Source organism: Sminthopsis crassicaudata, chromosome 3, assembly GCF_048593235.1.
Source record: "Sminthopsis crassicaudata isolate SCR6 chromosome 3, ASM4859323v1, whole genome shotgun sequence".
Classification (NCBI taxonomy): domain Eukaryota; kingdom Metazoa; phylum Chordata; class Mammalia; order Dasyuromorphia; family Dasyuridae; genus Sminthopsis; species Sminthopsis crassicaudata.
In genome coordinates this window covers 151,558,893-151,581,581 of record NC_133619.1, presented here as the reverse complement: position 1 = coordinate 151,581,581, position 22,689 = coordinate 151,558,893, and the positions used below count along the sequence as shown (strand labels likewise).

At 33.9% G+C, this 22,689-nt stretch overlaps 1 protein-coding gene across 3 annotated transcripts in view; it reads left to right on the top strand.

Annotated features, from left to right (window-relative positions):
* STK24 (serine/threonine kinase 24) overlaps nucleotides 1-22,689 on the top strand; it is a 126,493-nt gene that overhangs the window by 28,964 nt on the left and 74,840 nt on the right. For 2 of the 3 annotated variants that reach the window (XM_074299402.1, XM_074299403.1), the window contains exon 2: nucleotides 19,930-20,160. In XM_074299402.1, the coding sequence (XP_074155503.1) occupies nucleotides 19,930-20,160 (231 nt within the window). Of the gene's footprint in view, nucleotides 1-13,360; nucleotides 13,761-19,929; nucleotides 20,161-22,689 lie in introns of those variants that run through there. The other variant, XM_074299404.1, reaches the window with a different exon arrangement.

The window sequence follows — 22,689 nt, the reverse complement described above, 5'->3', positions numbered from 1 at the left end:
ATAAAATATACAACATTGTGCATGTTATGACCTGATTAGGCAATGGCAATAACTGCAATTAGGTAATCTTGCCTTTGTGGCCTCAAGAATGCGTACACTTAAAACTGCAGAGAGGGGCGGTAATAATTGTATCAATGAATTATGTGGTTTATCTTTAAAGTGTTTGATTTTTGCCTTTTGTGTGTTTCTTAAATCTTGTTAAATAAATTTTCTTAAATAAATCTTCACTATACAGAGTATTTGGAGCAAAAAGAATTATTACCACCAAATTCCAACCTTTCATAGGATAGCAGTAGTGTCTTTTCTAGCCCAATTATCAAGGTCAGCCTTTATATCATCTTCCCTTCTTTCCATTTAGTACATCTATAAGAGGTCTGCTTATTGATAGTTGAGACATTATTTCATTACACTTTGATGGAAGTTATTACCGCCAAAAGAATTGATTTTCAAGTATTGATTTGCTGTATGCCTGAAAAAACAAATTCTTCTCTCATCATATTCCTCATAGTGACTTTTTGGATACTTTCCCTCTCTTTTCAGTCATACAACCATCCCAGTCCTTATGCTTAAAAGAGATAAATTGTCCAATAGGACACTCTGAAGATAAAGGCCAGCCAGTGTGATTCTCTGTCCTTCATTCCTCAAAACTTATCATACTCTCTCATTCTTACAGTAACAAAACAGTGTCCTTTATTCTTGTGTCTTCCCTAGGCTAGTTCTTCTCCTTATTCTCTTTTTTCTTTTCAGATTGTTTTATTGCCATTCACACTGTTCATTTATTCATTTATTTATTTATTTTTGCTTTTCTGAACCTAAGCACTAGTAAACATAAATGTTTACATGTAGAAAGAACTGAAAAAGAAAAACAAAAGTATTTGAAATTAAAATATGCAGTAAATTCAGTATGATTTATAGCTATATTGTACATCAAGAAAAATGCTTCAGTAACACTGTTTTATTGCCATTCACACTGTTCATTTATTCATTTATTTATTTATTTTTGCTTTTCTGAACCTAAGCACTAGTAAACATAAATGTTTACATGTAGAAAGAACTGAAAAAGAAAAACAAAAGTATTTGAAATTAAAATATGCAGTAAATTCAGTATGATTTATAGCTATATTGTACATCAAGAAAAATGCTTCAATAACACTGTTTTCTTTCTTTTTTGGTATTATCTTTCTATTACTAAAGTTGATTGAATCACTACTAACCCTCATTCCTGAATTCTTCTGAATCAGTTACTTCCTTTGTAAAACAGTGGCCGTGTGGCTGTGGGAGCTACTCAAACTAGATCATATTAAGGATTCTTTCCATGTCTGACAATCCTGGGTTTCTTGGTATTTTGTTACTATGGATGGTAAAGAGCTGGAGAGAGCTGTCCATGATCTGCAATACTCTGTTCAGTTCATACCCCCATATGTATTTTGTGTAAGCAGCCTTTTGTAATTGGTTATACAATTGATGTTCTCAGTCAGCACTGAGCAATCTGTAGAATGATGCATCCAGAAAACAATACCATATCATCAGATGGGCCTGTCACGTGAAGAAAATAATTAAGGCTTGTGCAGGCCCTCAGTTTTCCAGCTGGTTATTAACAAGAAAACAACTCTCCCCTCCCCCTTATAAAAATAGAGTTATAAATAGCTTGAGGTTAAAGTCATTGAGCAGTTTTTAAAACTTAATGGCAAATATCTAAAGCCCTTTGCTTCTGATTTTTTGGACATTCCAGAAGTGGTGTGCATGTAGATAGTTTGCTATTTTACCAAAAGTCATTGATGGAGCTGTTTTGATCGTTCATGGATATGAGTCTATTTGGGTCCGTAGGTGAGTGCCTTCTCATCCAGATTAATGGTCTCTCTCTTGGATGATGCTTAGCTGAGCTTTTTTTGCATTGTGGTCAAGGATTATGCTGTGCTTGACTCTGGGGATACAACCTGTTTTGGGTTAGGGAAGATTCAAAGTCAGGTGTGTTACATAGATTGGTGACTGTTGGCTGAACAATTTTAGTTAATGATTTCAGATTCAAGTGGGGTACCTTAATGAGTGAAGCATCATTGTCCACTACAGGTAAAATGTTGGATTTTCTATTTGGTTTGAACAAAATCTTGAAGTGGAAGTTTTCAGTACTATTATTATCCTTTGAACACCCACTCATTTTTCCTATTGTCTTTGTCCTTTTAAGTCTTTGCTTGGAATGTCCTCCCTTCAGTCTATTTATTTTAATTCTACTACTCTTCAAGGCCCATTTCAAGTTTGCCTTCCCTGACCACATTAGCCTGTGGTAATTTAATAGCTGGGTAACACTGGATATGGTTTTAGGAAGATCTGAGTTCATTTGATCTTGGACTTTTGGTCTTACAGAGACTAGCCCAGAGCTTGGGCAAGTCACTTAATTTTTGTCTGCCTCAGTTTCCCTATTTGTACAATAGGAATGATAATACTACCTCGGTTGTTATCAAGATAAAAATAAGGTAGTATTGCAAAGCTCTTTTCAAACTTTAAAACACTATACAAAAGTTATGAGAGATGATAGTGATGTTCTGACATATTTAGAGGTCTCCCTCCCATAGTATTTAGATATTTAACATACCACTCTTGGAATACTCATCTACTACTTATCTTCTTTTATACGTGTCACTGAGTGGACTGTAAGATCTTGAGTATAGGGATGATATTTTGTATCCTACTAAGCTCAGCACAAATGGTGATTATTTGGTAAATATTGTTAATTAATTTTTCAATGAATCACTAGAATTTATTGAAGAATCTTTTAAGTTGTAAGAAATATTATTTGAAACATACTGAAATAATTATATAATCAAATCTGACCTTTAATTACAAATATATTATCATGAATAGACTAGTAGCCATAAGTAGATTTCTTCCAGTCTTGATTGCCATTTAATATCTGTGTGACTGTGGCCTCATCATTTAGTTCTAGTTTTATCATTTGTGAACTGAGAGACTTTTTAAGATCCTGAGATGGTCTTTAAATCTCTAATCCTACTCTACTCACCAGTCATCCATTTTGATGTAGATATCTGAAGATCTGTGGTAAAAGTGTGAATTCTCAATGATGAACACTCATTTTAATTTTATTACAATGAGCAAGTAATCTTTGAAGGAATGGGGAGGTTAGCCCTTCTCCTTTTGGGGGCAGAGGTGGAGAGAAGCTAGAGTTATTCCTTGTTAGTATAATTTTTTATTGAAAATTTGTATAAAGTTGTACTTTCTTCACCTTTCTTTTCCCTTCCCTTTCTCATCCTTTCCCTTTCACTCATTTTTCTTTCCTTTTTCTTGCTTTTCATGCCTGTGTCCCCCTCCCTCAAAGAAAAGTACTATCTAGAGAAAGTGAATGATTAAAAGTGAAATAGGGAACAAAATTCCTGAAATTCTGTTCTCTCAGATGTTACACAAAGAGCTAGCCTTGCCTATAACTGAACATTCCCTAAAATTATAATAGCTTGTTTACTGATGTGAAAACAAAGTTTAAAAGAGAAGAAAGGGAAGGAGAAAAGTATCCTCAAATTGGTGAGAGTTCTGAAACTGCCCTATAAATGGAAGAGAAGCAGCCTGGAAAACTACATAGTGTATTGGATGCCAGGTCAAAGAACCTTAGTTCTAATTTTGGTTTTGTCCCGTTAGACCTTGTAATGTTGGTCAAATCACTTATTCAATTTCTTCACATATAAAATGAGGAGTTGCCTCTAAACTCCTTTCAAGCTTTGTTTGATTTTGATCTTTCTGAAAATTAAACAAAAAATGAACTGGGGCTTATTTTTGCTCTTCTAATAGCAAATAATGTTTTTGGTAGTTTTTTTTTTTTTTTTAATCTTAGCCTTTGAAAAACTTCTTTTTGCATGTCCTGGAGTTACCAGGTTAGTAGACTAGTAAGATTTTGGTGATTGTATTTTAAGAGCCTGGAATAAACATAAAGAGATCATTTGGTCTAGTGTACCCTCATTTTTAGACCTTGACACTTGCTGAAGTTGAATAAGTAATCACAAAGCCAGAACTAAAAATCCAGATTCTCCAAGCTGTTATTCAACCCTTTCAATTCACTCTATTCAACAAACGTTTATAATTAGCTTAATCTTGATTAAGTGTTGAATCCTTTCAGTTCTAGAATTCTGTGATTCTGAATCTCAGGTTAAAAAATTAAGCTATTTACTAAAGAGGAGAAAACAACTCATTCTTTTAGCTGACTATTCATATTGGAAATATATCTTCCTAGCTTCAGACTAGAGGACAGAAGCTATTTCTCTGATTGTAACTAATTTATGTGGAAATCACACAGTTGACTTATCAGGTTTATTAGCAAAACCACATCTAATTTTGTGTCAGAATTCTTTATGATTTGCTATCAGAGATTGTATTAAAATTTATCAAAACAAGATGCTGGAAAGAGATTTATACTGCGAACATCGGATTATCAGTCATAGGAAATGATTATCAAAATAATTCCTTAACAGGTAGCTAGTTCCTTCATCAGTTTGTTTTTAAGGATTCACTCGTGAGCTTTGAAGAGAGCTGCCTATCCAGGCAGGAGAAATGAGTAAGATGGTAGGGAAAAAGGGGGAGGTGTTAATTACATGAAGAAGGGAGGGGAAAAGAGATAAAATTGGGGGAATTCTGAATTGTTTAGGAAACATGGTCTTTAGAAGAAGAAGAATCTCACATTTTTTAAAAAACACCTCCCATTAGGTCTCCCTATGATAAATGAGTGATAGCTGCATCTATAGAAGGGGTTGGGATTAGCTGGCCAACACAGGATTTCATCTGCAGAAAAGTCATTACACCTGAGACAAAGGACTGGCAACTGGAGAGCTTATTCAGCTGTTGATTGGTTAGTTGATTGTATTTACCTTTAATACCTATGTAAATAATGGATTTTGTCTTATCCTAAATACATTTGATAGTACATTCCTTATCTTTTGCCAAAAATTTATTTTTTTCTTATTTTCAAAAATTACCTTCTGGTGTTCTTCTCCCCCTCCCCCCCCTTTTGCAAGGTAAGATCATAAAAATACAATTTTATCCTTGGCCTTAGTTTTTCCTTTTTATATTCTTTTCTAGTTGTCATCTACAGAAGATTTTCTAAGTGAAGGGAGCAGGAATGCTTAGGCCTCTCTGAAATCATCCTCCTGATCGTTTCTTACAGAACAATAATATTCCATAACATTCATATACGATATCTTATTCAGTCATTCTCCAATTGATGGGCATCCATTCAGTTTCCAGTTTCTTGCCACTAGAGAAAGGGCTGCCACAAACATTTGCACACGTGGGTCCCTTTCCCTCCTTTAAGATCTCTTAGAGATATAAGCCCAGTAAAAACACTGTTCAATCAAAGGGTGTGCACAGTTTGATAGCCCTTTGGGCATAGTGAAGGACCACATTTTATTATTATTATTATTATAACTTTTTATTGACAGTACATATGCATGGGTAATTTTTTTTACAACATTGTCCCTTGCACTCACTTCTGTTCCAACTTTTCCCTTCCCTCCCTCCATCCTCTCCCCTAGATGGCAGGCAGTTTTATACATGTTAAATATGTTATATATAGTATATCCTAGATACAATATATGTGTGTACAACTGAACAGTTCTCTTGTTGCACAAGAAGAATTGGATTCAGAAGGTAAAAATAACCTGGGAAGAAAAACAAAAATGCAAACAGTTCACACTCATTTCCCAGTGTTCTGAAGGTCCACATTTTAACAAAGATTTTTCTACTTGAGATTATGGTCATACCTGAAACTAACAAACAATTCCTGAATAGCTGGTGATGGGGCAGGAACTTTTGTAGCCACTCATCATGGAAATAATTACATGGGGTGTAGAAAGAGAACTTGTAGAAAGAAATTAGAAATTATGCATTCTAATTTCAATTATAAAGCCAGAGACAAAATCATATTTTACCATTAGTAATAATTACAATGACACAAGTAGCTAAATATTTATATAGCAGAGTGGTTTACATCTATATTTTTACTTTTGAGCCTCAACAACTCTGAGAGACAGATGCTATTATATCATCCACATTTTAGAGATGAGAAAACTGTGGCCAAGATGCTAGACTTGAACTCATAACTCAAATGACTGTAAGTATAGCACAATCTGTTTTCATTTCCATTAACCCAAGATGACTTCTTCTTGATGTTCATTATAGTATGTTATTCAACAAGTAACAGAATATTTAGAAACAGGAAGCTTTAGGAAGACATCTAGAAAATAGGAACCCGAAGTGGACTGAATCACTTTGTGCCTCAAGTTCCCCTTATTAATACTATAATATATTGTAAATTTGGACTTTACTCTTTAGAAATATGTGGCTGTTAGGCCAGGGCCCAGTCTCCTTTATCACCTGAACACAGAAATAAACTTTCTCTTTACTGGTAGTGCCATAAGCCTTTCCACATTGGTATTGAGCTCAATAATAGGTTTTGTCCCTTTCCCTCTATTTTTTTCCCCCCTTGTCCTCAAAGACTTCATTTTAAAAAGTATTTTATTTTCACCCCAATTACATGTCAAGACAATTTTTAGCATTCGTTTTTTCCTCTTAATATTTTATTCCTTTCCTCCCCCCAATTACATGTAAAGATAGTTTTCAACATTCATTTTTGTAAGGTTTTTAGTTCTAGGTTGTTTTTTTCTCCTTTCCTCTTTACTTCCCCTCCTTCCTAAGACAATAAACAATCTGTTGCAGATTATACATGTATAACCATTTTAAACATTTCCACATTAGTCATGTTGTGAAAGAAAAATCTAAACAAAAGGGAACCCCCCCAAAAAATTAATTTTCTCACTCCTTGAGCTTTCTGAGAAATATATAACTTTTTCCTAGTAAAAGGTTGAAAGAAAGAATTGTTACTCATTTTTTTGTTTCCCTTTTCTTTATTTATTTAGAATTTTTTTCCCACAGTATATATGCACGAGTAATTTTTTTTATAATATTATCCCTTGTATTTATTTTTCCAAATTATCCCCCTCCTTCCTTCATTCCCTCCCCCCATGACAGGCAATCCCATACATTTTACATGTGTTACAGTATAACCTAGATACAATATATGTGTGTAAATACCATTTTCTTGTTGCACATTAAGTATTAGATTCAGAAAGTAGAAGTAACCTGGGTAGATAGACAGTAGTGCTAACAATTTACATTCGCTTCCCAGTGTTCCTTCTCTGGGTGTAGTTATTTCTGTCCATCATTGATCAACTGGAAGTGGTTACTCATTATTTTTGAAAATTTTTTTGTTTATACTAATTTCTAGAGTGCCCTTATGTTGTAAAGTTATATTCCTGGTACAGTTTTCATTGAAGGAATATTGATCATTTAAACCTCAGTTCCACTGTCTGTCATATCTCAGGAACTTTCTGGCAGTGATTGAATTGCAGATTTGTTGGAAAAATTGAATAGACCTGTGTGGATTAGCAAGCTCAGTTTGGACAAACTCCTGGTACTTAGCTGGAATGTAGAAAATCTGAAACCACAGCAGGATTTTCAGTGGAGCATTTAGCAGTTTACAGATGTCTGTGTTTTAGACAAATTCTGTCTGCCTAGTAGGGTTGACTGGTCAGATTCATCTGATAGGGAGGCTTTTCAGTCCCCAAATTGTTTGCAGATAGTAATGCATTTTATTTATAGAAAAGGAGGATTCGTGTTTAAATAAATGAGAATGTACATAGTATAAAATTAAGCAGCATTTCACCAAAAAAAAACTAGGGTCCTAACAAAGGGTAAGAGCTGTTTTTGATAGCTATTTTTCATTTTAAGTGTTTTCCAAACTAAAGAACTATTTCTCAAAAGTAGACATAATTGTTCTCTAAGTGATTTATTACCTTATCCCTAGTTGTAGAAAGCTAGCTTGGGGAAGAGAAATAGGGGCAGGCATAGTGGAAATAATACTGGGCTAAGAAATAGGAAGTATGGATTCTAGCCTTCTACCATATCCCCGATTTTTTAAAGTTCAATTTTCTAATCTGCAACATGGAAATAATATTTGCATTGCAAATAATATCCTCAAAGGGTTATTGTGAGGAAAGTAATGTGTGGATTAAAATCTATATTGTTGATATATCAACTGCTAGTGTTGATTCTTTTGACTTTAATTTATTGGTCTATGAAATGAAAAATTTGACTAGATGATCTCAAACAACTTTAATCTCTGAGCTTTTGCTTTCTATACCAGATATATAAGACAACCAAGCTTTTGATGGTTTCCCTGTTTAGTATTGCAATTTCCCTATGATTTGTGGTGGGGAAAGACCAGGTCATTTTGGTATCTAGTTTAGTTGAATAAATATGAGAATTTCATTGTAGTAAATATATTATTGTAAAAATCTCTTGTTCAAAAAATTGCTAGGCAGTATAGTATCTCTTAGGTCAATCTGGTTTTAGTTCGCAAGTCTTAAGTAATATATAAATTGCATGTAGATTCTGATTTACTCTTAAGAGTTTTGTACTTTAGTATGTTCACTTTTTTTTTTGTTGTTGTTGTTGTTGTTGACTTGTTTTTGCAAGTGGCTCACCTCATTAAAATTGACTTGCTTTATATGTAGGAGGAAAATGTTTTGAAATAGTTTCAAAGCTGCAAACTGCATTTGTTCTCTCGTTGAACATATTATAATAGAAGTAAAAATCACCTGTGGGTTTTCCCTATTAAGCTATTCCTTGGAGAAGATCGTATAATAGCAAAACAAACAAACAAAAGACAGTTCTTGTCAACATTTTTTTTTTTTTTTTCTGTTTTATCCAAGAAGGAGAATGATGTTCAAACTGGAGAGGCTGGAACAAGCATGTTAGAGCAAAATAAAACTGTCTAAGAACTGCTTTAGATGAAAGAAATTACCAGTTGTGGCCTCAGAACATCAACTAATAATCACTACAAATTTCATTGGGAATGGGAGAGGTTCCAGTAAACTGGAAGTACAATATTATATGTTGCCCTGAATTTTAAAAAGGAGAAAGGGACAAATTTTAGAGGTTATAGACCCAAAAGCCTGACATTTGATGCCTGGCAAAAGTTTGGAGAAGGTAATTTGAGTGGTTGAAAGATATAATTTTTGAGGATTTGGAAAAGAATGTGGTAATTATTAAATAGAAAGTTAGGTTCACTTAAAAATATTAGGTCATGTCACAGTAACCCCATTTCATTTTTGGCTAGGTTTTGCTGGGTGATATATAGAATGTGTCAGAGATATAATGTGATTTCATTAAAGAATATGACAGTCCGTAAAGGGACTGTTTGTGGTGAACAAGATTGAAATATGTTAGATGAATAACAGTATAAAGTATGCCATCTTATCTAATGAGTATTAGTGCCCCAAATGAAGTCATTCTAGGACTCAAGGAAGCTACATTATATTAGGGGAGACAACAGTACATTTTTAAGTATACAAAACATGAACTAGCAGTTAAGGGAAACTGGGAAACTCTCATTCTTGATTGTATTGTTTGTATATTGTATACTGTGTTTTATATAAGGGCAATGTATATTTTAATGTATATTGTATATTGTGCAATGTACAATGTATATTGTAAAAAAGCAATGTTTCAGGGAAAGGAGAGTTGAATTCTCTTCTTCATTCTGTTATTGACTACCTAGGTAAATTCAGGAAAATCAAGTGATCTCTTTGGATATCAGTCTTGGATCAAGACCTAAAGTATAATCACCAAGGGATCTAGAAAATACTTTCAGAGAGGGTGTTTGGAAAAGTTCCTTTTCTAGTCAGATCCTGAAATGTTGGTAGTCTGAAGCCCATTTATCTTGTCCCTTAGCTCAGTGCATGCCAAGAAAGACTGAAATAATTATAGCTGAGTGGTCACATAGATTCCAAGAGGGTTCCTGATAATGTCTGTAATTTTTTGGTATTATGCAGTGACTTCTTTTCAAGTTACAGTGTTTGAATTGTTCTTGAACTCTACCCTATAACCTTGGAACAGCTTCAGTTTTTCTTATCTATAAAATTGAGGATATTACCTACCTTTAAATGGTTGGATAGAGATGAGAGAATTAATGTGAAAGTACTTTGCAAATTGTAAAGTCTTATAGAAACGTTAAGGTGTCCTGATGATAATGATAATTGGGAAAACTGTTACTTGAATCCACTTGGTTTCCTTAGTTTTAAAGCCACAAAATTCATTCTGTGGCTATGGTATTGACAAAAGTGTGATTTATTTGATCTAGACTAAGGCCACTTGAAAATGTACATTGAAGGGGATGGTAGAATCCATTTGTGATGATGAGAGCCATCAGCACCTAGAGAGAGGTCTGTGGGAACTGAGTGTGGATCACATCACAGCATTTTCTTTGCTTGAATTTTATTTTGTCTCATTGTTTTCCCCTTTTTGATCTGATTTTTGTGCAGCAAGATAATTGTATAAAGACATATACCTTTATTGAATTTATACCTTTTTTTTTTTTTTTACCATACTTAACATATATTGAATTATTTGCCATCTAGGAGAGGGGATGGGGGAAGGAGGAGAGTTTGGATCATAAGGTTTTGCAAGGGTAAGTGGTGAAAAATTATCCTTGTATATGTTTTGAAAATAAAGCTTCGGGGCAGCTAGGTGGCACAGTGGATAGAGCACCAGCCTTGAATTCAGGAGGACCGGAGTTCAAATCTGGTCTCAGACACTTAACTTCCTAGCTATGTGACCCTGGGCAAATCACTTAACTCCAGCCTCAAAAAAAAAAAAAAAAAAAAAAAAAAAAAGAAAGAAAGAAAGAAAGAAAAAAGAAAAAAAAATGAAAATAAAGCTTCAATTAAAAAAAAAAATATGTATCTCACATCAATCATTGGCATTTTTATGTTATCAAAAAACCCAGCTGAAAGAGACAGGAAGAAAAATCCCATTTAAAATAACCATATATGATAAAAAAAATATTTCAGAATCTACCTGCCAGGAGAAAGCCAGCTACACAGCTACAAAACTTTTCACACAATAAAATTAGATCTAAACAATTAGAAGACTATCAAGTACTCATGAGTAGGCTGAACTACTATAATAAAAATGACAATTCTACCTAACTTAATTTACTTATTCAGTGCCATACCAATCAAACTGCTATGAAATTAATTTGTGGAGCTAGAATAAATAATAACAAAATTCATCTGGAAGAACAATTCTATCTTACCACTGTACCAGATTGTGATTTAATATTCTTGGTATTGTATTTAGCCATTTAGTCAGTTAACAGAGGCAGCAGTGTGGTATATATAGGATGAGGTGTTAGTTAGGAAGATCTGGTTCAGTTCTCTGTCATTTGGGCTCTCTTCCTGGCATCCTTAACATCTCAATGGCCCAAGCAGCAAAGATCTTAAATTGCTCTGGAGTCTATGTGATTTTGGTAGAGAGAGTTCTTTTCTGCTTGTTACATTGTTGAATGGTGAGATTATTGGTGCAGGCCAACAAAAGATGTTTTTAAAAATCCCTTTGTTCCTTTAGTTTGTTCCTGTAGTGGTTATCTAATCTGTCTGTATCTTTGTATCTTGAAGTTCATGATTTAATTAGCTTTTTTTCCTATTTCTGGATCTATTTGGGTCCATCAACCTGATTTTGTACTGTTCTAGCTTTCCACATTCATACTCTTCTCTTTATGCTGTCTTTTCCTCTAATTCCTTTCTTTCTGTTTTTCCCCTCCTCTCATTATTCTTCTCCCATTCTCCTAATGGGAGGTTGATTAAAGGAGAATTCTGGGCAGACAGAGTAAAAGGGCTTTAGCAGGTCTGAGTAGGGAAGCTCTAGGGATGAGTCACCATTAGTGAGAGGCCTAGATTAGTTGAACATTGTAGTTATTATTAGAAGTTAAGAAGGCATTATTCTTCATAAAGGTCAAGATAATTTCTTCTGATTATGTGAGTGATAATGATAATTGTGTTCACATTTTATACCACTTTATAGTTTCCCAGTTATATGTTTGACTGGCCAAGGTTAAAGCATCATATCTTGGGGAGATTTTGGGCACTATTCCAATAATGTATTTATCTCCGTAGGAAAATAGTCACAGATGGTAATGCCAATGGATGGAAAACGGAAAAAATTGATCTAGCAAAGCTAAGAGCAAGTTTTGTCTTGATGAGAGATGAGGAGTGAGCACTGACAGAAAAGTGATTCCTTTCCCCCTTTCATCTGGGAATCAAAAATTATGTTAAAGTGAATAGGCATGGAGAAATGTTTTTATTTTCCATTGATTTTACTCAGGGATTATTATTCCTTTCTTTTTTTGGGAACAATATTACTCATAGTGATGGGATAGCTAGCCAGAGTAATTATCATTTTGAAAATTAAAAGATTCATTAGTGAATGTAGAAGAATCTAATGTCACTATGAACACATGACTTGTTTTAGGTATTTGTACATTTGAGTTTTTTAAACTAATGTTTTTATTCAGGTGAAGGAACCTTAGTCCTCCATTTAAACCAACTCTTAAAGGTGAGGAATAGGTGAAGAGAAGATAAGTGGGGCACAGTAATACTATTATACCTGTGATAGAAACTTTTTTTTTAAACATTGAGCTTGGGTTTGTATCCTGACTCCTATGACAAGACAGCAACTGGTTACTGTGAACCAAGTATGCTAAAGAATTGCTGTAGTGAGTTGAGAGGCAAACAAGGAAATTCTGCTAAGCCCTGAGAATGCAAATGTGAAAAATGTTTTCCTAGGTATGGAGATTTAAATGTCTAGAAAAGTAAAATATTCTCATTTTTTAACCATATGATAAATGGTGTTGAGGTAATAAACAGCTGGTGATTAGGAAAGTCATGTAAATGAATGTGGAATGAGAATTAAAAAAAAATTTCCTTGCTTTTTAAAACAATTTTATTAAAGTTTTTTATTTTCAAAACATGCATAATTTTCAGCATTCACCTTTGCAAAACCTTGTTCCAAAATCTTTCCCCTCCCTTCCCCTCACCCCTTCCAATATATGTTAAACAGTGCGGTTCTTCTATACATATTTCCACAGTTATCATGCTGCACAAGAAAAATCACACCAAAAAGGAAAAAAGTTATAAAGAATACAAAATGCAAGCAAAAAAACAACAAAAATGTGAAAATAGTATTTTGTGATCCACCCTCAGTCTCCACAGTACTCTCTCTGGATGTAGATGATGCTCTCCATGACAAGATCATTGGAACTGGCCTGAATCACCTTGCTGTTGAAAAGATCCACGTGTATCAGAATAGATAGTCATATAATATTTGCTGTGTAGTGATCTCCTGGTTGTGTGCTCATTTCACTTAGCATCAGTTCATGTAAGTCTTTTCAGGCCTCTCTGAAATCATCCTGCTGGTCGTTTCTTATAGAACAATAATTGAATGAGAATCTTTGAAAGAAAAAAAAGGTGTTCTAGCTCAGTTATTCAGTTAACAGACTCTTAGGAACATCCAAAGTCAGAGAACTCAATGATTGACTGACCACTTTGGTGATAGTCTCTTCACCACGAAGGTGCTCAAATCTGGCCTATTTTGTTGATGCTTTGGGGTTACTAAGTGTTCTACTGAAGCCAAAGAAGTGTGGGCTGCTTTCCTAGTGTACTGCTTTGTTCTTTAGCCAACTTCTGGGGTTAGTGTACATCTATTTAAGTTACAGCCCCAGGTGACCTGTGCTACTCTGATACTCAGCTAATTTTCAAGACTGGAATGTGCTTCAGCGGGAAGCCATTGGAAACCGACTGAAGAGAAACGTTCTTCCAGAAAGTCAGTTGGACATTGGATGGCACAGAAGAGAAAGTAATCTGATGGTCTGGTTTTCATTTATTTAATAGAAGTCTATAGTACCCTCTAATATTAGATCCCTAAAGCCTTTCCTTCCCCCTCAATCCCCAGTCATTTAACTTCTGCTTATCTCAAGCAAAATGCCCTAGGTTTTTTTTTTTTGTTTGTTTGTTTGTTTGTTTGTTTTGTTTTTGTTGTTGTTGGTTTGTTTGCTAAGGCTATTGGGGCTAAGTGAGTTGCCCTGGGTCACAGAGATAGGAAGTGTTAAGTGACTGAGATCAGGTTTGAAGTCAGGTCCTCCTGACTTCAGGGCTGGTGCCCCACCTAGTTGCCCCTGATGCTCTTGGTTTTACTTGCTAAATTATAGATTGGATTTAGTTTTAAGGGACCTTAGAGGATATTTAGTCCAATTCCAGTTACTTTCTAAGAATGGAAATAAGTGCTAAGAAGTTCTGAGTAATTTATCCAAGGTCAAAGGATCATGACTTTTAAGTCTAGAACTGAAAGGGACCTCAGAGACCATGTAGTCCAACTCCTTAATTTTTTACATGCGAGGAAATTAAATGATTTGCCTAAAGTTGGGGTGGAAGGCTCTTTGACTCTCAAGTAATGCTATTTTCTTCTATACCAAGGAGTTCCCATACTGAGCATTACAGTGGTGAAATAAAATTTCCCTTGGTTGTTTTAAACTTATTAGACTACTCCTTGCCTTTTGCTGAAACAACTTTTTCCTAGCACCTCTCCTCTGTCTTAACTTTTTCGTGGTGAGTAACTAGCACCCCCTATTTGTTAGAGGAATAGTGTAGTAAGCCTAGTTATCAAGCCTATGAATGGGTTTGAGAGAACTCAAGTAGCTTGTCTATTTTAATTTAAGGTAAGCTTTTCAGGAAAAAATCCTTATGAATAGTTTATGGAAAGGCACTTTTAAACTTCTAATAATAACTACAATGTTGACTCATGCTACCAGTGATAATATGTTAAAATACTATGACTTATGCTTCCAATCTCACTGGATTATTTTCAGGAAATTTAATTTAATTTTGCAAACTGGAGAACACTATGCAGATTGTACATTTTGAGCTGGAGGGACCTTAGTGGCCTTAGTCCAGATCCTTTATTTTTCAAAGGCTTATCCAAGGTCACATGGGGAACAGGGAGGAGGACTGGAATTGTGATCAAGGTCTTGACTCTGAATCCTGCATTCTGTTCATGATACTAATCTGAACTACCCCCACCCCAGTATCAAAAACATTCTGGGGTGAGGATTCTGGGAAGATGGCAGAGTAGATGGGTAAATGTCAAGCTTTCAGATTTCCTCCATAAATAGAACAAATTTACTCTTTAGGGCGACATAGACTAGGGAAATTCTGGAAGATTTGGGGCAGAACAGGGGTCCTGTTACAACCCGAAAAGATCTGAAGAAAGACCTGGGCTGGGAATAGATCCGGTGAAGAGCAGGCACCTTTGGACTAGCTAGGTATAGCTGGAGTCTCAGCAGGAACCATAGAGACTTTCACCTTCAAGACCTTCAGTTTGTCAGGTAGAGATTTGAGTTTGGGAGGATTGAGTGAACCTGGGCTGATTGGGTACACTAGGCTACCCAGCTGTGCTGATGAAACAGGCCTGCAGCTAAAACTATCATATCCAGCAAAATTATAATTTTGAAAGAGAAAAAAAAGAACACTTAACAAACTTGAAGATTTTCAGGACTTTTCTAGCATTCAAACCCGAACTTAACAAAGCATTAATATAAGAGTCAATATGCAAGATCAATTGTAAGGAACTTAACCTGGCAAACTATTTAAACATGGACATTTTTTTTTTTTTTTTTTTTTTTTACATGGGAAATGTATACTATTTGTTTAAGATTCACATCAACAATAGGGTAGCTCAAAAGAAAGATTGGCAGAATTACGGTAAAAATAGTAATGTTATATAAATGAGGTGCAGAAGAAGAATTAACACAGGCTTTAGAGGGAAAGGGAGGCTACTCACATGGTAAATAGATTCAATAGGCAATACTACATCTACACCATGAAAGATATAGCACTCTCCAAAATTTGTAAAGAAATAAGTGGGGAGGGATGGGTGGATGAAGAAAGAAAAGGTGAGGGGGAAAAGGACAAGGAAGGGATCCTTGGATGGGGGGAGGTTAAATAATAGTAAAGCAAATTGTGAAGCTGAATTCAATTAGAGTCATCTGGGATAGGAAAAGTATTGTGTGTGAGGTATGAATGTGTGAGTGTGTGTATGTATATATACATATGTATATATAAATATGTTTTCTTAGCTGTAGCTTGTTTGGGATGATGAAAGGGGAAAAAGAATAAGATACACAGCGGAGAACCAAAGAATAATTTACAACGAAGTAAAGAAAAAAATGCACATTCATGACTATAATTTCTTCTACTAATATTATATATTAATAATAATATAATAATAAATAACATTAATGTATTATTATATATATATTTTTTTGATCTGCTAATTTGTTATTATATATTTTCAATCTTTCCTGATGCTCTCTAGACACATGACAGTGTTTTCCTTTGTTTTGCTTTATTTTGTTTTATAGTCCTTTTCTTTTTCTTTTTTTTCCTACTTTGTTTTTTCAGATAAAATAAATTAAAAAAAATTCTGAAAGGAATAGCTCTGACAAATAGCATATGAGGCAACTTTTTGAAGTAGCTACATGTCTTTTGGCTTATATTTCTATGTAGTGATGAAGCACTAGATAGTAATAAGCTTAAGGAAGAGTTGCCAAAAGACAGGAAATAGAGAGGTAAAGAACCATAACTGCATTTAGTGTCAAGCTATCAGAGCATATGTCTTCATTCTTAACTGACAGTTTTCAGCCAGGTTTCTAGCTGCAAACACGGTGACAAAGAGCTCTTAATTACTTAGAATCCTAGAGAACAGATGTGAAAAGAAAGCCAGTAGTGCTAAATTTATAGGTGGCAGACTTCTGGAAATGCTTTTTTTTTTTTTTTTTTTTTTTTTTTAATGCAGTGGCAGAAGTTAGTTGTTCTCAATAATTGTTTTCTAACCTATCTGAAACTTAAAGGACAGCACTCAGTTTGCTAAATTGGAACATTATTTTCCAGCTTTTAACTTGTCTTTCATTGCCATTGAAGTTAGTATTGCTTTTCCAGGATTGGAAATTTTTTGTCTCTTGCACCTAATCTGCTTTCTCTTTACTCATATAGCACAACCTTGAGATCTTCTTAGATTCTTTAAGTAACGTCCTAATTTCTCATCCTCTCATATCTCTCCTTTTTCCACTCAATTTTCTGCATAGCTGTCAAACTGATTATTCTAAAGAGTAGACCTTTCTTTCTGTGGCACTCTCGTATTCTGTCAATTCCAGGGGTCATCTATTGACTATAGGATCAAATGCCATTTGATCTTAATCTTGGTCTTCAATTTTTTTTTGCATAAGTTATAATTATAAAATTAGTATTATAATACATATGCATCATTTATAAATAAGTTTATGCATAATGAGGGTGCATTCTACAAAAAACTTTTTGTTGAAAGGCTGCAGAATAAATTCTAGATTGACCTAGTGTCAGTGACTTTGCACTTTTTTCACTTTTATACTTATATACATTTAATTTTAAAAATTGTTAATATTTTGTTTTTATCATATTTGTTTCTGAATATGCCCTTCATCATTACCAGCCTTATCTCATAGCAAATCTGAAAAAGAAAGAATTCAGCAAAAATTATGTGAAACATTTCACAATCATAGTCTTTCACCTGACCATGGAAAGAAGGAGGCTCTGCCTTCCATTATCTGAATAATTGCATTTAATGTCTGTGAAGACATTTGAAAGGTTTTCATGATCTCCATAATCGCCATGCTGTGATTATTCTAAAAGAAATAAAATATAATGAAGTATAATGGTGACAAATCATTTTTATAGTGCTTTAAAGTTAATAAAGTTACTTTTCCTTACAACAGTCTGGTGAGATAGGTGATAGAAACATAATTTATGTTTAGCATGAACCTTCATTTATCAAATAAGATAATGTAAGTCTCATTTTTTAGGTTAATGTCTTAATTGTATAACTATACTGCATATAAAATGGGACCATATGGGAAAAGAGTGAAATTACATACTTTTATTTCAGTGGACACACTCTTGGGGCATGGGATGTCTCTAGAGCAAAAGTTCTTTACCTTTATTTTATGAACCCCTTTGGAATTTGGTGAAGTCTGTAGACTGTTCAATATAATGTTGTTGTTTTTTTAAATAAGATTTCAAAGGTAACTAATTATGTAGCTATTTTTTCAAGTCCGTACACTTGAATTTAAGAACTCTTGGTTTAGAAAGAATTCAGCTTAGAAAGCATAATGCTTTTCCTTCAAGCAGCAATGTATTATAAAGAGGGATGGAGGTGAGAAGGGAGCAAGAATTTACTTAACACCTACTATGTTTTAGATACTGTACTAAACACTTTACAAATATTATCCCATTTGAGCCTAATAGCAACCCTGTGAGGTAGGTGCTATTACTATTATTACCTAATTTTCAGTTGAAGAAACTGAGGAACACAAGTGATTTGCCTTCTATCACTTTAGTTTCTAAGGTCAAATTTGAACTGAGGTTTTCTTGCTACCTAAGTTGTGGCACAAACACTTAACCAAAAATGTAACTGAAATTGATTTAATTTATTCTTATCCTTTTAGTTTACTTGCTCATAGTTCATGGAATTCTCTTCCGTTTTTTTTTTTTTTCTTTTCCTTCCATGTCTGTATCTTCTCTCCCCCCCATCCTGCCCCCCAATTTTTTTTCTTCTTTTTCTCCTTCTTTAAGTGATGTTTCTTTATCAGCTTCATATCTTGTGACACCTTCATTATGGATAAAAAGGCTTTTATTGGTAGTCTGGAAACTTAACAGGCAGCCATAATTTTGTTTCTTTGAAAAAATTGCATTTCATAATCTCAGGCAAGAAGAGAATTCTGAGATTTGGGGAATATTTCTCTCTGACCAGGATTTCCAGCAAAATGAATTGATAGTTTTTGCAAATATAGTGTTCATGAGTTAGCAAAGTTGAAGAAATTGGGTTTTTGTTAGGGGGAAGGAGGTTAAATGGTTTATTTGGTCCCTTAGTTTGATAAATAGAATTGATAAATAGTAGAGTCAGGTTTTGAACTTAGGCCTTTTCAAAAAAATCCAGTGTTCATTTCATTATAATGTTCTGTTTCTCCAAACTAATAATAATAATATACTTTTATGTGCAGAAAACTATGAAAAGAATGCTGGCTTTCAAATCAGGACCGTGGTCCCAGTCCCAGGTTTCCTCCTAGTTTCTTGGGTGACCTTGGACAATATCTTTTAACCTTTCCTAGTCTCATTTGTAAAATGAGGGGTTTGGACTAAAAAGTTTCCTACATCTTGAAATGAAGTCTGTGGTTCTGTGTGATGCTCTTTGGTTTACAAAGTTAATTTCCTCACAACTACTCAGTTGGATCAGTAGCATGAATTAAGACACAGAGGAAGAGTTTAAATGACTTCCCTAGATTAAGTAGAGTCGGTCAGAACTGAAGCCCAGATCTCTTAGGTCCAAGGCCTAGTGCTCTTTCCACAGTCACTTGACTAGTGATCCTAATAATCATCTTAAGATAATAGTATTTGGTGACAACATTCAGTGGTCTTGTCTGGTTTTTCATGACTCCTACTAAGGTTTTCGTGGCAAAGATACTGGAATGCTTTACAGTTCCCTTCTCCAGCTCATTTTATAGATGAGGGAACTAAGGCAGACAGAGTTAAATGATTTACTTGCCCAGGGTCACACGGCTAGGGAAAATGCCAGTTTCTGACTCTAGGTTCTATAGTACTCTATCCATTCTGTCAACCAGCTACCCTGTGTTAAAGTAAATAGTCTAAACATTTATTTTGGAAAATATTGAAACATTTTTTATTATCACTATATTTTTAAAATCGGTATTTTTACTATTGTAAAGAAATACTCTGTAGAATTATAGATACTGATATATTTTAATTTATATTTCATATAGCTGTTTTAAATATTCGAAACTTGGAAAACTGATCTTTGTAAATCAATATAGGAAAATAGTTAATTCTTCATAAAATTTCTCATAGATATTAAATTTAGAACTAAACAGAAAAATGTCTATGACAGTTCAAATAATTCTGACCCCTCTTCTTTTTTCCTTCTTTACAATAGAATCTAAAAGCAGATCCTGAAGAGCTTTTTACAAAACTTGAAAAAATTGGAAAAGGTTCCTTTGGTGAGGTGTTTAAAGGCATTGACAATCGGACTCAGAAAGTAGTTGCCATAAAAATCATTGATTTGGAAGAAGCAGAAGATGAAATTGAAGACATTCAGCAAGAAATCACAGTGCTGAGCCAGTGCGACAGTCCATATGTCACCAAGTATTATGGATCTTATCTCAAGGTAAGAAATATAAAAAGAAAAATCCTCTTGATTTTTGAATGTTTAAGTAAAACCTTTTGCAGATAGGTGGAGAGTTTATGTGAAAGACTTGGATCTCATAGTTTGCTTTAAAAAGAGAAGAAACATTTTGGTTTTTGAAATCAGGCAAATCTTGCTATCTAGAGCCATAAATCTTTTGGTCTGGTATCTTGATGACATTTGAAATAACAAAATAATGTAAATATATATTATAGGACCCATTGTATGGAGGTTAAAATTTGATTCATTTTATAATGAGCTGGGGGTGTATGTGGAAAGTGTTAAATCTTTGGATCATTGTCCTTGAAAAGAAAACACAATGAATTTCTTAAAACTATTTTAGCAATCAGTTTTGATGAACTCATTTTAGAAAGAATTCTTAATAAAATTAATGTGTATATAGGGATTTTACAGTTTTTCTGTAATTGAATAATTGAATGTTGCCTGGGGTATTGGAGGGTTTTTTGGGGGGGAAGGAGGAGGACTGGTGGGAGAGTTGAACATACAAATTTGGGTCTTAATTTTTACTTTTAAGGCGCTTGGGCCTTAAATATGGTCATCATTACTTTTAGGAAAAATAGAAGGCTCAGGTCAAGTATGATTAGTCTTTATTCCGAGGTATTGGAGTAATATTTTCCTGCCTTTTCTTTTCCCCCTATGAATCAACTAAAGTGAACATAGGCTCATTTGAATTGGCCTTCTCTAAAGAAGAACCAGAATACCTCTCATTTCTTTTTTCATAACCACCTCAAGTCCTGTCTTGTTCTTTGACCCTATATAAATAGTGTTTTCTATAATGGGGATTAGAGATTCTGAGGATTACTTTGTTGGAAAATTGTGAGGAAATTCTTGTAGAACTTCTGTACCTGTGTTTAACTCCTGTATTGATAATGCAACATTGAACCATGAATTGTATATAGAATGAGCTTGGTCCCTTTTATTCCTGAGTTTTTTCCTCCACTTCTGCTATATTAGTATCTTTTCTGATAATGAGAACAACATATTACTGCATTGGTTTAGAGTGTTTGTTTTTTTTTTGTTTTTTTTTCAATAGAGAAGTTGGAGGGGGTTTTAAGTTTAAAAAATAATAGATGAAAGAGATTATCTGACATAAAAAGTTTATAAATCATTGAATTGTTAAATGGAATTTTTAAGATACTCACGTTAGAAGGATGGTCATGTTTTAAACAAAATTTTTAGTTTTTCACAAATTCCCCCTTTATATTTTGAAAACTTCTCATCTCTAAGCAGCTTTGAGTAAAACAAGCTTCCTCAGAAACATATCTCAATTAAACCTAACCAAAGAATCCTACCTCAAAATGAATTTTGGATAAACAAAACAAAGGGACACATTGCTTTTATTTAACATGTTACCTTTTCTGTACTTCTGTTGTTCTTTTGAATTAAAGGAACTATGTTTCATCATTCAAAGGAGCTAATATATTTAAAGTGCTTTATGACTCTTTAAAAAGTCCTGTATATTAATGTTATTTGTCATTTGAAGTTAGGATTGTACAGATTTGAATTTTGATATCTTTCTTTACTCTATTGTAGTAAATATGTATAGATTTTATTTTGATTCTGTTTCTTTCATTCTGTCTCAGTTATCTTCCCAGCATTTTTATGAATCTCTTAAATTCAGTTATTTCTTATGATGAAATAACATTCCAGAATTGTTCACTGGATGATAGGACTGTTTTATAGTTTTGCAAGTCTTATGTTAATCTGCTGTGCTTATTTTACTTTGCCATTCTTCTTTGTATTCAGAATATCCATCATTACTCTATAGTAATATTTCCTTATTTTCATATTCTTCTGAATTTCATTTATCCATTTCTGAATCGATGGGCAGTTTTTGTTTCTAACTCTTACAGCACAAAAAGTACTCATTCATAATTTCATTGTAGAATACATACATTAGTATATCTTTCTACATTCCTGCCAACATTGAGTAATTATGTCTTTTATCACTTTTGCCAATTTGCTGGAGTCTGAGGTAAAACTTCAGCAATTCCTTCATCTGTGTAGGTTGATCCTGGTTGCCAAAATGACTACTGGTCATAGTATTCCCCTTGGAATTATGTGGGATTGAGAAATTTTCCTTACTGTCCCTACCTTACACATCAGAACTTGTTTTGTGTGACTTATAAGAGGATTCTTTGTTATGTTTCGGATGAATTCCAGCTTTGGTAGAGTATTCATTCCTTCTACTTCAAGACAGAAGAGGCCAAAGGCAAATTAATGTTTGGGAGTTTCAGTCAATGCTTTCAGCCTAAGTGAGCTTGATACAGAAATACACTTAAGTTTTAGTTCTCTTTTTTCTTAATTTTATTTAATGTAGTAGATTTGGTGACTACTATTTAAACCTGAGCCTTCTTTTAAAGCAAATTATGGGATACTCTTGAGGTATCAGCTTTTATCAGTTCATGGATACAAGACAAAGAATATATTAATGTATGGCAGAACAGTAAACAAAGATGAACATTTACCCTGTTGAGGCAGTTTCTGTTA